General features: G+C 46.9%; 1 protein-coding gene across 1 annotated transcript; it reads left to right on the top strand.

Moving 5' to 3' along the window:
- The first annotated feature begins 879 nt into the window (after window positions 1-879).
- tlcd3bb (TLC domain containing 3Bb) lies at window positions 880-15,339 on the top strand. The gene is made up of 7 exons (XM_080840146.1): window positions 880-1,254; window positions 2,741-2,945; window positions 3,546-3,629; window positions 5,958-6,180; window positions 6,668-6,763; window positions 11,271-11,380; window positions 13,864-15,339. Exons 2-7 carry the CDS (start codon window positions 2,821-2,823, stop codon window positions 14,150-14,152), a joined length of 927 nt encoding a protein of 308 aa, XP_080696272.1. The 5' UTR covers window positions 880-1,254; window positions 2,741-2,820; the 3' UTR covers window positions 14,153-15,339.
- The last annotated feature ends 910 nt before the right edge of the window (window positions 15,340-16,249 follow it).

Raw genomic sequence — 16,249 nt, forward strand, 5'->3', positions numbered from 1 at the left:
GAACAGTTGTTAGTGCAAAAAAGAAATAATGTTGATGCTTATTATGATCATGACTATCATGTTATTACTTTGTAGATTATGTAGAACATGTCATTATTTTGTAATTTTGACTATTAAAAGAAAAGGAGTAATCATATTTCAGCATTGTCTGGTCTGCCTGTGTGAATGTGAAGGATTATACACATATAAGCCTCTCTCTCTGTGTGTGTGTGTGTGTGTGTGTGTGTGTGTGTGTGTGTGTGTGTGTGAATAACCTTGACCTGATATTCAGCAGAACGTGTCTTTGCTCCCCTGGGTAAAGGTTTCTGTGGCGGGCCTATTCTCATCTCAGATATCGCTCCTGGTACCATTCTACTGATTGCTGTGTCACCATCTGCCAGGAATACCATCAAGTCAAACATTAACAGGCCTTCACGTTTCACGCCAACCGGATCAGATAAAGCAGTGGCGCTTCAGCTATTGTTGAGGCAGACGAGTTCATCACATAAGGACCAAGTGGATTAAGTGAAATTAATCCCGCAGAGCCATGTAAGGTTATGTTTTCTGATCATGTGACCTTTGAAGGTGCCCAGAACCAAGCCCGACCCGGAACAGTCCACTGAACCCAACAGAACCAGTGGTTCCTTTACCGTCAAACCTATCATCTGGAGCTGTTTTGACTGATAAACTATAGTATATATTCACCACAGGAAAATGCGCTTTGTTTTAAAGCGTATGAACTCGGCTTGACAGACACGCCAGTGGTTTGTGGAGGGGCCGTTGTGCAGCTGTCCGACCCATGTGTTCCTGCGCAGCCGTGCCCTTACATGCTGATCGATAGTGAAGCCCGCAGCCTGCTAATGGAGATGTGCTAGCTAAGTTTATCCGGCCAATGTGAAGTGGTGTCAGTCCGCTAGCCGCCGGCGCTGGGTTGCTCACAATTTGTTCGGTTTGACGCGTTCGGTATTACTGACCCGAAAAGCCTTTCGGTTCTACTCATGTAAGACCGCTAGCGGCAACGTCGGAGGACTAAAAACGGGAATTAAAGGGCGAGATTTGTGAAGTGTGGAGACACGCGAAGACACCAGTCGGGGATCGACAGAATTAAGAGTCGCATCACCAGAGGCGTCTTTCCGAGCGAATTTTATTTTGCTGTAAGAAAATAAAATTGTTAACCATGTCAGATAGCCAGGCGTGTAATACCCGGGCTCTACAATTCGCTTTCCCCAGGACTCGCGTCTCGACAGGCCGCTGACCGGATCACAGAACCCCGACGTACGTCCACTGTCTTTTTACTCCATTCATTGTGGCATGCTAATTGCGTGTTATAGGCTATCATTTTTATCCAGTTATGTTCGATCATAAATATTCTTGCTGTAATTATGGAATATCACACCATTGCATTTTAAAATCATGTGTATTATTTGCTGTTTGCGTTATCAAACATGTTTGCCTGTCGTGTCAATGGGCATTGTCTTCCCTAAACCAATAACGGTGGATCATATTGAGAGACGCCGTGTCGCAATGTTGACGCTACTCAGTTTTTGCAATGAAACGTGGCTGGCTGTAGAGATATGGGTTATTCGCTGTCACAATGGCCATTCACCTTATTTATGTAGATCATTAAAACTGTCTACGTTTTCGATTTCATGGTAGCGCAATGCGCATTTTGGGCATTTTCAGAGCATTTCAAAAGTACTTTATTATTTTGGAGCAGTCCCCTGCCTCCTTCACCGTAATGAACCCATTATAAACTTAAAGAGACAACCTGCTGTTTTTGACGCACAACGGCGTTTTGCAAGCGCCTGAGCATCGTGGCTCACAGCATTCCTCTGTTTCAGGGAAGGCTAATAAATCGGCCATCGGGTTAGTAGGCTTCTGCACATTATTATTCCGTCATTTTGGGCACAGAAGGCCCGTGTCCCACGACATCTCTTCTCACTGCCCATGATAGTTTGCCTGTCATGTTATTTGCTAGTGTATAATCATCACTCGCATCATAATTGCTGGCATCTACAATCTTAAATCTGGGCTTTAATCTTGAGTGAGTGATCCATTGAAGCTAAGCCTTAGCACATGTAATCCCGCCGACATTAAGTATTTAATTTTCGTTAATCATAGCCTGGTTTCTCGTCAGATTGCGTTCTAAACACACATGCAGAGTGACGTTAAACTGTTACAGGGTTCAAGCATGTCCCTCTGATGTCCCGTTACTGATCGTTCATTGGCGTGTGACAAATGGTTCGACTTTGATCTTGGCCAATAGTCTTTGTCCGTGATGAAGTTTGAAACATCCTGGTTACACGCGTAGCCGACATACATAGAAATAAACAGTGAAAAAAAACAGTGTTTACAGTGTTTATTTATATAATAATATTTTATTTTTATAAAAACAGTGTTTATTTCTATGGCCGACATATAGGGGACATCTTTGTAAGCGTGCACTGTATAGACGGAATCATATGTTGGACAGACATATGATTCAGAAATCAGCGAATTATTTTTGCTCAAGTCCAGTGTTTGATTAAAAAGAAAACCGTATTTTTTTAGGGTGTTAGGTACTGAAATCTTAGGTAAGATACATATAAATAATCACACCATGCAGATGCTTCTAAGACTGTAAGCTACTGATTCTTAGATGTATATAGGCTACAGATGTACATCATGAAGTAAAGACATTGCCCAGTTTCTGGTAGACTAGAGGTCAGCGTTGGGCGGTCTCAGCGTCTGTTAACTGGCAGTGTGTCTGTGCTGTGTACAGAGGTCAGCGCAAGCGGCGGCGGAGGCCGGCCGGCCCGTTTCTCCTGTGGCTTGGGACAGCTGGACGCAGCGCGGGCCGCCATGCTGAGCATCCTGGCCGCGGGCACTGTCTTCTTTCCAGGCCTCTTCCTGCTCTCCAAGCAGTGCCTCAAGCGCATCCCCGGCCTCAGCTGGAGCGAAGGAGATGCTGTGGTGGTGTCTGCCAGGTAACACAGACGTGCACGCACACACATACACACAGATACTCAGTCACACACACACACACACGCACACACACACAGAGATACTCAGTCACACCTATGCCTACACCAGATATCACACAGAAATAAAACACACACACACATACTCAGAGAGACACTCAGTTGCATATATATATAAAAGTGATATCACTGAGTAATAACACATATGCACATACACACACACACACATAATCAAACACACTCACACACATACATGCACACACACACACACACATGCATAAACACACACATGCATGAAAACACATACATGCACTCAAACACACACACATGCATAAACACACACACGCATTAACACATGACATAGTGTATGACAGCAGCATGTTTAGGATGTGCACATTCATATATAGGGTTAGGGTAAGCCACATACATGTGGCGTGTATATGTGAGTGATAAAAGCATGCAGTGTGTGTTTGTGCGTTTGTCTGATAAAAGCGTGCAGTGTGTTTGCTTTGTTATTGTGTAATTCTTCAAGAATAGTGTTTCATGTATTTCATCTTTCTCTCTGTCTGCATCTGCGTGTGTGTGTGTGTGTGTGTGTGTTCCAAGGTTGGTGTCCTCTGTCCAGGCCATCATGGCCTCCTCCGCTGGTTACATCATCTCCACCTCCTGTGATGACATCATCGAGGACCAGTAAGTGACCTCACGGCCAGCTCAATAGGGAAAGTTTCATGTTATTTCTCTTAAGTCTGTATGTGTGTGTTTACCAGTCACTGTGTGGAAATCCATACAAGACTTTAGACTGTCTTATCAAAGAGTGCTTTTAGAAGGACTTGCTATGCAGCAATATACAGTGTAATTGACCTCATAAAGAGCAGGCATTTAGTCACACAATCCCTTGTGCACTCTAATGGAAGTTTAGTTTCACTTGAGATAGTAAATATGAGATTATTACCATTTCAAATTCTTTCGTTCCACTAACTTTTTCAGTATTGAATAGTCTTCTGTGAATCTCTCTCTCTCACACACACACACACACACACACACACACACACACACACACATATTGCTGGGGGTTAGCCCCAGTAATGTCACTCTTTCAGTAGCTCCCACAGAGCTAGGCCCGTGATGTGGAACTGTGAACTCTGCACTCAAGGGAAGGTCTGAGTCAGTCACATGGCTGCAGTGTGATCGCCATGGCTCATGTTGTGCTCACGGTTGTTTGAGACGCTCATTGAGTGGAGACAGAGAATGAGAGCAGCCTCCTAACTGGAGTTGGCAGCGTGCTTTCCCATAGACTTACATGCAGAGTTACGAGTGTGCTTTCCCATAGACTTACATGCAGAGTTAGCATAGTGCTCTCCCATAGACTTACATGAAGAGTTAGCAGCGTGCTCTCCCATAGACTTACATGCAGAGTTAGCAGCGTGCTCTCCCATAGACTTACATGCAGAGTTAGCAGCGTGTTATCCCATAGACTTACATGCAGAGTTAGCAGCGTGCTCTCCCATAGACTTACATGCAGAGTTAGCAGCGTGCTCTCCCATAGACTAACATGAGAACAGCCTCCTCACTGGAGTTACCAGTGTGCTTTCCCCTAGACTAACATGAGAACAGCCTCCTCACTGGAGTTACCAGTGTGCTTTCCCATAGACTAACATGAAGAGTCCATGCATGTAAGTCTACTAGATGAAGAGTCCATTTTATGACACAATATGCACCTTCTGTATCAGTTATTCAGTGTGAGGGGTGTTACAGAGTGTGAGCACAGGTGCAAACCATATGCGATCTGAGTCTGACTCTGGGTCTGTTCTGTCTGGGTAGCCAGTCCAGTTCTGGTGTGGTGAGTCTGACTCTGGGTCTGTTCTGCCTGGGTAGCCAGTCCAGTTCTGGTGTGGTGAGTCAGACTCTGGGTCTGTGCTGCTTGGGTAGCCAGTTCTGGTGTGGTGAGTCTGACTCTGGGTCTGTGCTGTCTGGGTGGTCAGTCCAGTTCTGGTGTGGTGAGTCAGACTCTGGGTCTGTTCTGCCTGGGTAGCCAGTCCAGTCCTGGTGTGGTGAGTCTGACTCTGGGTCTGTTCTGCCTGGGTAGCCAGTCCAGTTCTGGTGTGGTGAGTCTGACTCTGGGTCTGTGCTGTCTGGGTGGTCAGTCCTGTGGTGCAGCCCGCGGGCTCCTTCAGCAGCTTGGGGCAGATCAGACAGAAAAGGCGCTTCAGTACCAGGGCTGCTCCACACTGCTGAGTGGTGAAGGGGTTCAGGACAGAAAGAGCTTTAAAATTAGAATGGGTTTTCAGATTATAAATGGGTTTCGGATCAGAAAGGGTTTTCAGATTATAAATGGGTTTCGGATCAGAAAGGTTTTTTTAGATTATAAATGGGTTTCGGATCAGAAAGGGTTTTCAGTTTATAAATGGGTTTCGGATCAGAAGGGGTTTTCATATTAGAGACGGTTTTTAGACCAAAATAGGCTTTAGATCGGGGGGGTGTGTAGGTTAGATCATAGTTGGTGATTTATATCAATGAGAGGCTGTGTTTCATATCTGGGCCAAATCTGTGTGAGAGTGTGTGTGAAAATGATTGTGTGAGAGTGTGTGTGAGAGTCATCTGCCAACTGGGTTGGATGGTGTGAAGACTGCTGAGGTGGAATATGGAGGTCATGCTTAAAATCTGACATAAATGCTCAATCAGTGCTCAATCATCTTTCTCCTCTTTCTTTCCCTCCTCTCACTCACTCTCCCCTTTTCACACACTCACACACACACACACACACTCTGCCCACACACTCACTCTTTTCACACTCTCACATACACGCACACTCTCCCAACACTCTCTCTTTTCACACCCTCACATACACACACACACACTCTCCCCACACACTCACTATTTTCATACCCTCGCCCTCTCCCCACACACTCTCCCCTTTTGACACCCTCACACACACACACACACACTCCCCTTTTCACACTCTAGGTTCTTCTTTACTCTCTCTCATTCTTGTCCTTTTCTTCCTCTTGAACTCACCAGGCATTGGCTGACCAGCGCGTACATCCTGTTTGCTGTGCCCTACTTCATCTACGACATCTACGCCATGTTCCAGTGCTACTGGCACAAGCTAAGGGTGAAAGGTCACGAGGTCGACAACGGCCCCAAGCCCATGGGCGTGGCTTTCACCAGTTATCTCCGCCGAGAGTTCCTCATGGTCCTACACCACGTCGTCATGGTCACCGTCTGCTTTCCTGTCTCTGTGGTAACTGTCGCCATGGATTTCTTTTTTTCTTGTTTTTCTGATCTCATTTGACAGTGCTCGGGCATGGCGGATGGTATCGGTGTGAGCAGAGTGTGTGTGTGTGTGTGTGTGTGTGTGTGTGAGAGAGTTTAGTAAAAAAAAAAAAATGGAGTGCAAACACACCCATTGTCCTTGTCCAATAAGATGTCTGTTTGAAGTGCAGGAGTTGTATGCACCTTGCACCTTGAGTGATTGTCCGGCTTTTCTTTTTTTTTTGAGGACTCCGAGATGTGTGTAAACGGTTGTAACTGATAGCATGATGTCTATTCAGCAGATAGAGATAAGCTTAAGGACCAGTTTGGGTCTGTGTGACTGTGTGTGTGCGTGCACCTGCTTCTTTGTGTGTGTGGCCAAGCTCCAGAGCCCTCACATTCTGCTGCTGCTTAGCCACTGCTGTGTTCTCGGTAGTTGACCTTTGACCTCCTGTATTGTGCTTCCTGTGTTGTAGTTCTGGAGGCAGGGCCGAGGGGACTTCTTCCAGGGCGTCATGTTCCTGGCTGAGCTCAGCACGCCCTCTGTCTGCCTCGGCAAGATCCTCATCCAGGTAACCAGCGAACTCATTCACACACACACACACACCAGCTGACGGGGGTTGTGCATGTCTGTGTGTGTGCATGTGTGCGTGTGTGTGTGGGCGTGTGTGCGTGTGTTTATGAATAGAGGGATGAGGCCCATTAAGATATGTTATAGAGCCATAGCTGATAGGAACTGAATACATTATATTATGAATCAGCTAATATTATTAGTCTCTATGCTTCTAAGCCATTGTTAACTGAATATTATCTGAAATGTGTTAAAACAACATCAAGTAAATGTATAACTTTCTCTATAATGTGTTATAACAACATCAAGATATTCAATGAGGTGTTTGTGTGTGTGTGTGTGTGTGTGTGTGTGTGTGTGTGTGTGTGTGTGTGTGTGTGTGTGTGTGTGTGTGTGTGTGTGTGTGTGTGTGTGTGTGTGTGTGTGTGCGTGTGTGTGTGTGCGTGTGTGTGTGTGTTGGGCCCAGCAAATCAGGTCCACTGTTATCTCTCCCGTTGTGTGTCCTGCCTCCCATCTCTCATCACACCTACACTGATTCTGCCTGCCCGTGTGTGTGAGTGTGTGGGTGTGTGTGTGTGTGTGTGCGTGAGTGTGCTTGTGGGTGTGTGTGCGTGGGTCTGCGTGTGTGTGTGCTAAGTGTGCAGAGTGTGAGTAAAAGAGTTTGTGTGTGACAGAGAGAGGTAGAGTGTGTGTCTGAATAAGAGTCTCTGTGTGTTAGTGAGGTAGAGAGAGAGTGTGTGTGTGGGTGTGTGGGTGTGTAAGTGTGCATGAGTGTGAGTACACCAGACCTGTGTTAGCTACTTCTGCCCTCTACTTGAATATGGGTCTGTGTGTGTGTGTGTGTGTGTGTGTGTGTGTGTGTGTGTGTGTGTGTGTGTGTGTGTGTGTGTGTGTGTGAGCTACCTCTGCCCTCTTCTTGAATATGGGTCTGTGTGTGTGTGTGTGTGTGTGTGTGTGTGTGTGTGTGTGTGTGTGTGTGTGTGTGTGTGTGAGCTACCACTGCCCTCCACTTGTTCTTGCGTCAGCTGTTGGCTGCTGTGCTGTATATAGCCTCCTGAATTTAGCCATGGATTTAATGCAGGGGAATGGATCCCTCTCTGCGTCTAGTTAACATATGGAAACAGAATTGGCTTCCCCTCCTCTTCCTCTACCCCTCTACCCCCTCTCTACCCCTCTCCTCTCTCCCCCCTCTACTCCTCTCCTCTCTACCATTCTCTCCCCCTCTACTCCTCTCCTCTCTACCCTTCTCTCCCCTCTCTACCCCTCTCCTCTCTCCCCCCTCTACTCCTCTCCTCTCTACCCTTCTCTCCCCCTCTACTCCTCTCCTCTCTTCCCCTCTCTTCTCTAACACTTTCCCTCTACCCCTCTCCTCTCTCTCCCTCTACCCCTCTCTATTCCTCTACCCCTCTCTACTCCTCTCCTCTCTACTCCTCTCCCTCTACTCCTGTCTTACCCCCCTCCGTCTCCCCCTCTCCATCTCTCCAGCCGGGGGCAGAGAGGCAGCACTGCTGATGCCCACACTCTTAGAATTAAAAAGCTGTTAAGAGCCAAGCAGGGTTCCTCAGCATGTCTCCAGGAACCTGCTGGTGAGCTCCTCTTTTAGAAGTCTTCTGACCTCACCACTAGAGGCTTGTAGAGACAGACGCAACAGCACTGTAGACATGGGGAGACCACCTATCCAGTCCTAAAAGGAGAAGGAGAACAAAGTGCTGACTTTAAGGGGCCGTCGGAGTAGTATGTAGGGCCGATTAGTCTGTCAATTTTTTCTGAATCCACCGCCCGCCCATTTTTTTCGAGGACGGAGAAGGATGCACGTATATTGAGGCCTTTATCCCTCTGACACTGATGCAGTGCTGACTTTAAGAGGCTAATACCTCTGACACTGATGCAGTGCTGACTTTAAGGGGCTAATACCTCTGACACTGATGCAGTGCTGACTTTAAGAGGCTAATACCCCTGACACTGATGCAGTGCTGACTTTTAAGAGGCTAATACCTCTGACACTGATGCAGTGCTGACTTTTAAGAGGCTAATACCTCTGACACTGATGCAGTGCTGACTTTAAGAGGCTAATACCCCTGACACTGATGCAGTGCTGACTTTTAAGAGGCTAATACCTCTGACACTGATGCAGTGCTGACTTTAAGAGGCTAATACCCCTGACACTGATGCAGTGCTGACTTTAAGAGGCTAATACCTCTAAGAAGGTGGGAGGGCTGGACAGGTGAAAACCGAGGGGAAACACACCTTGGCTCCAGTGGGTTTAAGTGCCACTCACAGTGCAGTTTCCACAGGCTGCCCCAAACCTCTGTACACATGGCCCCATGACATGTGATGGATGCAGGATTAATGAGAACTCTGTAGAACTCTGGAAGACGCTCATTCCAGAGGGTCTCCAGGGCACTCTTTCTCTGCTCTGTCCCTCTCTTCACAGGTTATTTTCATCCATGTTGTCTCTCTTTGTCTCCTGTCATCATCTCTGTCTTTCCCTGTCCTCTGTCCCTCTCCTCTGTCTCTCTCCTCTGTCTCTCTCCGCTGTCTCTCTCTTGTGTCTCTTTCTTCTGTCTCTCTCCTCTGTCTCTCTCCTCTGTCTCTCTCCTCTGTCCCTCTCCTCTGTCTCTCTCCTCTGTCCCTCTCCTCTGTCTCTCTCTTCTGTCTCTCTCCTCTGTCTCTCTCCTCTGTCTCTCTCCTCCTCTGTCTCTCTCCTCTGTCTCTCTCCTCTGTCTCTCTCCTCTGTCCCTCTCCTCCTCTGTCCCTCTCCTCTCTCTCTCCTCTGTCTCTCTCCTCTGTCTCTCTCCTCTGTCTCTCTCCTCTGTCCCTCTCCTCTGTCTCTCTCCTCTGTCCCTCTCCTCTGTCTCTCTCTTCTGTCTCTCTCCTCTGTCTCTCTCCTCTGTCTCTCTCCTCCTCTGTCTCTCTCCTCTGTCTCTCTCCTCTGTCTCTCTCCTCTGTCCCTCTCCTCCTCTGTCCCTCTCCTCTCTCTCTCCTCTGTCTCTCTCCTCTGTCCCTCTCCTCTGTCCCTCTCCTCCTCTGTCTCTCTCCTCTGTCTCTCTCCTCTGTCTCTCTCCTCTGTCCCTCTCCTCTGTCTCTCTCCTCTGTCTCTCTCCTCTGTCCCTCTCCTCTGTCCCTCTCCTCCTCTGTCTCTCTCCTCTGTCTCTCTCCTCTGTCCCTCTCCCCTGTCCCTCTCCTCTGTCTCTCTCCTCTGTGTCTCTCTTGTGTCTCTTTCTTCTGTCTCTCTCCTCTGTCTCTCTCCTGTGTCTCTCTTGTGTCCTTCTCCTCTGTCTCTCTCTTCTGTCTCTCTCCTCTGTCCCTCTCCTCTGTCCCTCCCCTCTGTCCCTCTCCTCTGTCCCTCCCCTCTGTCCCTCTCCTCTGTCTCTCTCTTCTGTCTCTCTCCTCTGTCTCTCTCCTCTGTCCCTCTCCTCTGTCTCTCTCTTCTGTCTCTCTCCTCTGTCCCTCTCCTCTGTCCCTCCCCTCTGTCCCTCTCCTCTGTCTCTCTCTTCTGTCTCTCTCCTCTGTCCCTCCCCTCTGTCTCTCTCCTCTGTCTCTCTCCTCTGTCTCTCTCCTCTGTCTCTCTCCTCTGTCCCTCTCCTCTGTCTCTCTCCTCTGTCCCTCTCCTCTGTCTCTCTCTTCTGTCTCTCTCCTCTGTCTCTCTCCTCTGTCTCTCTCCTCCTCTGTCTCTCTCCTCTGTCTCTCTCCTCTGTCCCTCTCCTCTGTCTCTCTCCTCTGTCCCTCTCCTCTGTCTCTCTCTTCTGTCTCTCTCCTCTGTCCCTCTCCTCTGTCCCTCTCCTCTGTCTCTCTCCTCTGTCTCTCTCCTCTGTCTCTCTCCTCTGTCTCTCTCCTCTGTCCCTCTCCTCTGTCCCTCTCTGTTCTTTGCATGCGTGCGTGTGAGAGGAAGAGTGTGTTGTATGGCTGGCGGTGTAAAGTGTCTCAGTTGATGTACTATAATTGTAGATGTTTGTGACTGTACGGATGCTGTGTACACCCTCTGTGTTGTTTTTATTTTGAACAGGTGGCGCTGGGGAGAAGTGTGTTGTGTCCTGATTGAGTGTTTGTCTGAAGTGCTTCACTACGTGCAGACTCTCTCCTGTCCTGTCACAGCAGATGCTCCTGTTTAAGCCGAAGCTTTTCTCTGCTTTTTCTCTCCTTTATTACCAACTCCCTCTCTCTCTCTCTCTCTCTCTCTCTCCTTCTCTCTTTCTCTCCCTCTTTCTCTCCTCCTTCCTTGGTCTCCTTCTATCTCTGTCTTACACCCTCTCTTCCTCTCTTGTTTGGCCTCTCTCTATCTATCCCTCTCTTGTTCTCTCTCTCTCTCTCGTTATCCCTCTCTCTCTCTATCCCTCTCTCTGTCTTTCTCTCTCTCTCTCTCTCTATCCCTCTCTTGTTCTCTCTCTCTCTCTCGTTATCCCTCTCTCTCTCTATCCCTCTCTCTGTCTTTCTCTCTCTCTCTCTCTATCCCTCTCTCTCTCTCTCTCTCTCTCTCTCTCTCTCGCTCTCTCTCTCTCTCTCTTCAGTACAAGCAGCAGCATACTCTCCTGCACAAAGTGAATGGACTTCTCATGTTGGTCACTTTCTTCGTCTGTCGAGTTCTTCTCTTCCCTTACCTCTACTACGTTTACGGCAGGTATGCCTCCTCTCTGCACTCTCTCTCTCCTTCTATCAGTCCCTCTATCTCTCCCCCTCTCTTTCTTTAATTCAACCAATCCCTTTCTCTCACACACATACGCTTTTACTCTATCTTGCCTCTGGCTAAATCTGTTAGAGCATGAACCTTTCTCTTTCGGAGGGTAATGTTACGTGTTCTCAGGGAGTGTTTGCATGCAATCTTTTGCCTTGCTGGCCCAGAGATGTATTGCGTAATGTTGGTTCACACATGTATTTGAATCGTGTTGTGGTGAATACGTTTTCTATATGAAATATATATATACAGCCGCGGAAAAAATTAAGAGACCACTTCAAAATTATCAGTTTCTCTGGTTTTACTATTTATTGGTATGTGTTAAAGTAAAATGTACATTTTTGTTTTATTCTATAACCTACTGGCAACATTCCTACCAAATTTCAAATAAAAATATTGTCATTTAGATCATTTATTTGCAGAAAAATGACAATTGGTCAAAATAGCAAAAAAGATGCAGTGTCTTCAGATCTCGAATAATGCAAAGAAAACAAGCTCATATTCATTTTTAAACTACACAATACTAATGCTTTAACTTAGGAAGAGTTCAGAAATCAATATTTGGTGGAATAACCTTGATTTAAAATCACAACTTTCATGTGTCTTGGCATGCTCTCCACCAGTCTTTCACATTGCCGTTGGGTGACTTTATGCTACTCCTGGCGCAAGAATTCATGCAGCTCGGCTTCTTTTCATGGCTTGTGACCATCCATCTTCCTCTTGATCACATTTCAGAGGTTTTTTATGGGATTCAGGTCTCGAAATTGGGCTGGCCATGACAGGGTCCTGATCTGGTGGTACTCCATCCACACCTTTACTGGCCTGGCTGTGTGGCATGGAGCATTGCCCTGCTGGAAAAAACATTTCTCAGAGTTGGGGAACATTGTCAGAGCAAAAGGAAGCAAGTTTTTCTTCCGGGACAACGTTGTACTTTGCCTGGCTGAGGTTTGTAAAAGACCATAAGGATTGAAAAAAGCGGACTGGAGGGTCTTCTAGTTCGTCTTCTCTGATGAGCCCAATTTTCAGCTTTGCCCAACACATGGTCGTCTGATGGTTAGACGGAGACCTGGAGAGGCCTACAAGCCAGAGAGTCTTGCACCTACTGTGAAATCGGACTCATCAGAGAAGACGAACTTAGAAGAACCTCCAGTCCGCTTTTTCAATCCTTATGGTCTTTTACAAACCTCAGCCAGGCAAAGTACAACGTTGTCCCGGAAGAAAAACTTGCTTCCTTTTGCTCTGACAATGTTCCCCAACTCTGAGAAATGTTTTTTCCAGCAGGGCAATGCTCCATGCCACACAGCCAGGCCAGTAAAGGTGTGGATGGAGTACCACCAGATCAGGACCCTGTCATGGCCAGCCCAATTTCGAGACCTGAATCCCATAAAAAACCTCTGAAATGTGATCAAGAGGAAGATGGATGGTCACAAGCCATGAAAAGAAGCCGAGCTGCTTGAATTCTTGCGCCAGGAGTAGCATAAAGTCACCCAACGGCAATGTGAAAGACTGGTGGAGAGCATGCCAAGACACATGAAAGTTGTGATTTTAAATCAAGGTTATTCCACCAAATATTGATTTCTGAACTCTTCCTAAGTTAAAGCATTAGTATTGTGTAGTTTAAAACTGAATATGAGCTTGTTTTCTTTGCATTATTCGAGATCTGAAGACACTTCATCTTTTTTGCTATTTTGACCAATTGTCATTTTTCTGCAAATAAATGATCTAAATGACAATATTTTTATTTGAAATTTGGTAGGAATGTTGCCAGTAGGTTATAGAATAAAACAAAAATGTACATTTTACTTTAACACATACCAATAAATAGTAAAACCAGAGAAACTGATAATTTTGAAGTGGTCTCTTAATTTTTTCCGCGGCTGTATTTATATATATATATATATATCTGTGACTGATTTTGCCGTAGTTCACTATCAGAATTCCACCCAGCTGTTCCCATACATGTAGTCTGGTCACAAAGTGCTCTTTATTTGATCTAGCTCCTTTTGATTTTCTGTTTCTTGTCCATATTTCACACTTTCTTCCACCCATCTCTCTCTCTGTCCCTCTCTATTTATCCCTCTCTTCCTGTTGCCTCTCTCCTTTTCTCAATCCATCTCCGGTCGTCTCTCTCCCTCTCTCTCTCTCTCTCTCTGCCATCCCCCTTTCTGATCCTGTTTATTTCCTTCTCTCTACCCTCTCTCTTGCTCTCTCCCTCCCTCTATCTCTCTCTCTCTCTCTCTCCTCCTCCCTCCCTCCCTCACCCTCTCCTCATCCCCCCTCTGTCCCTCCCTCTCTCTGTCCCCCTCCCCCCTCTCTCTCCCTCTCTCTCCCTCCCTCTCTCCCTTCCTCCCTCACCCTCTCCCCTCCCCCCTCTCTCTCTCCCTCACCCCCTCCCCCTCTCACTCTCTCTCTCTCTCTCCCTCTCTCAGGTATGCCTCTATCCCTTTCCACCTGGTCCCCCTGTATGTGCCGTGGCAGTGTAACCTGGGTGCTGCGTTCCTCATGGCCCCCCAGGTCTACTGGTTCACCCTCATCTGCAGGGGGGCGCTGCGCCTCTTCAGGGGCTCGTCCACGCGCTCCTCTCGCCCGTCCCGCCCCGCCTCGCCGCCCCCCCTCAAACCAGAACACCCCGACGGCCACGCCCCCACGCCAGCGCAGCCGTCCAACGGGTACAACGCTCGCATGACAGAGCATGAGTCAGCCACGCCCACTCACTGAGGCCGGGGGAGAGGCGGACCAGGACAGGAATGACGGGAATAAAGAAGGGATGTGAGAAAAGAAGAGAAGGACTGAAGGAGGAGGAGGAGGACAAATGAAGGAGAGGAAACTAAGAGACTGCGCTGAGAGTAGACTTTTCAAACAGTGGGCTGCGATGATATAGTTGCACAGCCTTGTGACACCGCGCAGTTCTCGTGCTGTTGTTGTTCATAACAGCACAGCTGCTTTCATCTGCGAAAACTCTCTAGGCCTCTGTCTTAAACCACCAATCGGGTAGGAGGGAGTTTTCCCAGGGAAACAGGCCTGTTGCGGTCACACAGTTAACGTGCGTGGAAGATGGCTGAAAAAACAATGGATTCAAAAATATATATATGTGTGTATATACAGCATATTCCATGACTTATCTAACATGTATGTACATTTTAGCGTATGCCCTTGTCCAGGCCAGGGTTTCTGCAGCGGACATGACTAACCTAAGCTAAGCTACGGCCTTCGTATACACGCACACACACACACACACACACACAAATAAACACACACACACAAATAAACACACACACACACACACACACATATACACATACACACACACACACACACACACACACATATACACATACACACACACACACACACACACACACATATATACACAGACACACACACACACACACATATTTACAGTAGGGAGTAAGGCGAACTGTGGTTAAGGTGAACTGGATTGAAGCCGAGTTAGAATGTAGGAGCTCGTGCCCTCGTGGGACCTGACTGTAACATCCGTATTTACTGTATCTATGACAACGGGCACTGCACAGGTGTTGGTAGGTGGTAAACAAGGACTAAAGGGTGGGGGGTAAAGGGAACCTAACTAGGCAGCACTTCAGATTACTGACATGAGGGGAAGGGAAGGAAGAGGAGGGATGTTTAATGGAGCTCTGGTGTCATACACCACTTTAACAAAAAAACGTGCTGTACTCAAGATCCACACACCTCATGATGTAGATTGCACAGAGTGGATCCTTTACCCAGGAGCAAGGGGTCTGGAGCCTCGTCAAAGCTGTGAAGCTCCTGGGAGTCTGATGGCGGAGTGAGTGAACGTGTTTCTGCTCCAGGCTCTCTGCGGTGGGTCTGACATGCCGTGGTCTGTGTCACAGTCACATTCCATGGGTGTCATACTACATGGTGAAGAGACGACAGCAAAAACACCAAAAGGGGGGGGGGGGGGGGGGGGGGGTGTTATGGTGTGAGTTGGAATTTGGAGACTAAATACAGTACCAATAAACAGTATCCATCCAATGTAACGAAATCCTGTAGGAAGCTCAGGATTCAGGAATGTATTATTTTGTATATGCTAGTGCATTGTTTCTAGATGGCCGGTTCAACTTAGTAAAATGCAACCGGAAACAAAACAAAAAAAAACTACAAAAGCTAAGCAAGTATTTCAGTCTCCTACATAAATGCAAGTTCCAGTCATTTGAACTCATTAATGGAGGCTAGAGAGGGGGGGGGTTTCTTGCAAATGGCGTTATTGCGTCGCCTTAGCCCTGAACCCATTTTAAACTTTTTACTCTACCCATCCAGTGGTTATCGTCTCAGTTCAGGACGCAATAAGACATGTGACTGATGTACATAGCAGCTGTATAATAGGGTACGTTTTTAGTTTATTTCCACATGGTTAATTTTAGTATTTATGGCTAATTTATGTGATCATGTTTTAGGCATCTTTTATTTTGTAATTCATTTTATTTATTTTTTGTTGAATAGGTTTTGCTTATAGTTGACCTTTCCCATTCTTTTACCAGTTGGAACTTGTGTAGCTAAATCTGTCAGGTTGTGCAAACTACCGAATAGTTGGATTACCGTGGCTGTTGTAGCCCCACAGTCAGTGGTCGAAACGGCCATGGGCTCTCTTGTGGCTCTTGGCTGGAGTCAGTCGCCTTCAACAGAAAGGAATCAATTCTCTAGATTTGAATTCTTCAGTTTGTATTGTTTACCCACAATCCTCTGCAGTTCTACCCTTCTCTGATTCTCATTGGTTGTTGAGAATAGCAAGTGTTATGTTGAGAAAAAAAAAAATCAAAAACTTTTTTCCATCCT

This window comes from Sprattus sprattus (assembly GCF_963457725.1).
Source record: "Sprattus sprattus genome assembly, chromosome: 6".
Taxonomy (NCBI): domain Eukaryota; kingdom Metazoa; phylum Chordata; class Actinopteri; order Clupeiformes; family Clupeidae; genus Sprattus; species Sprattus sprattus.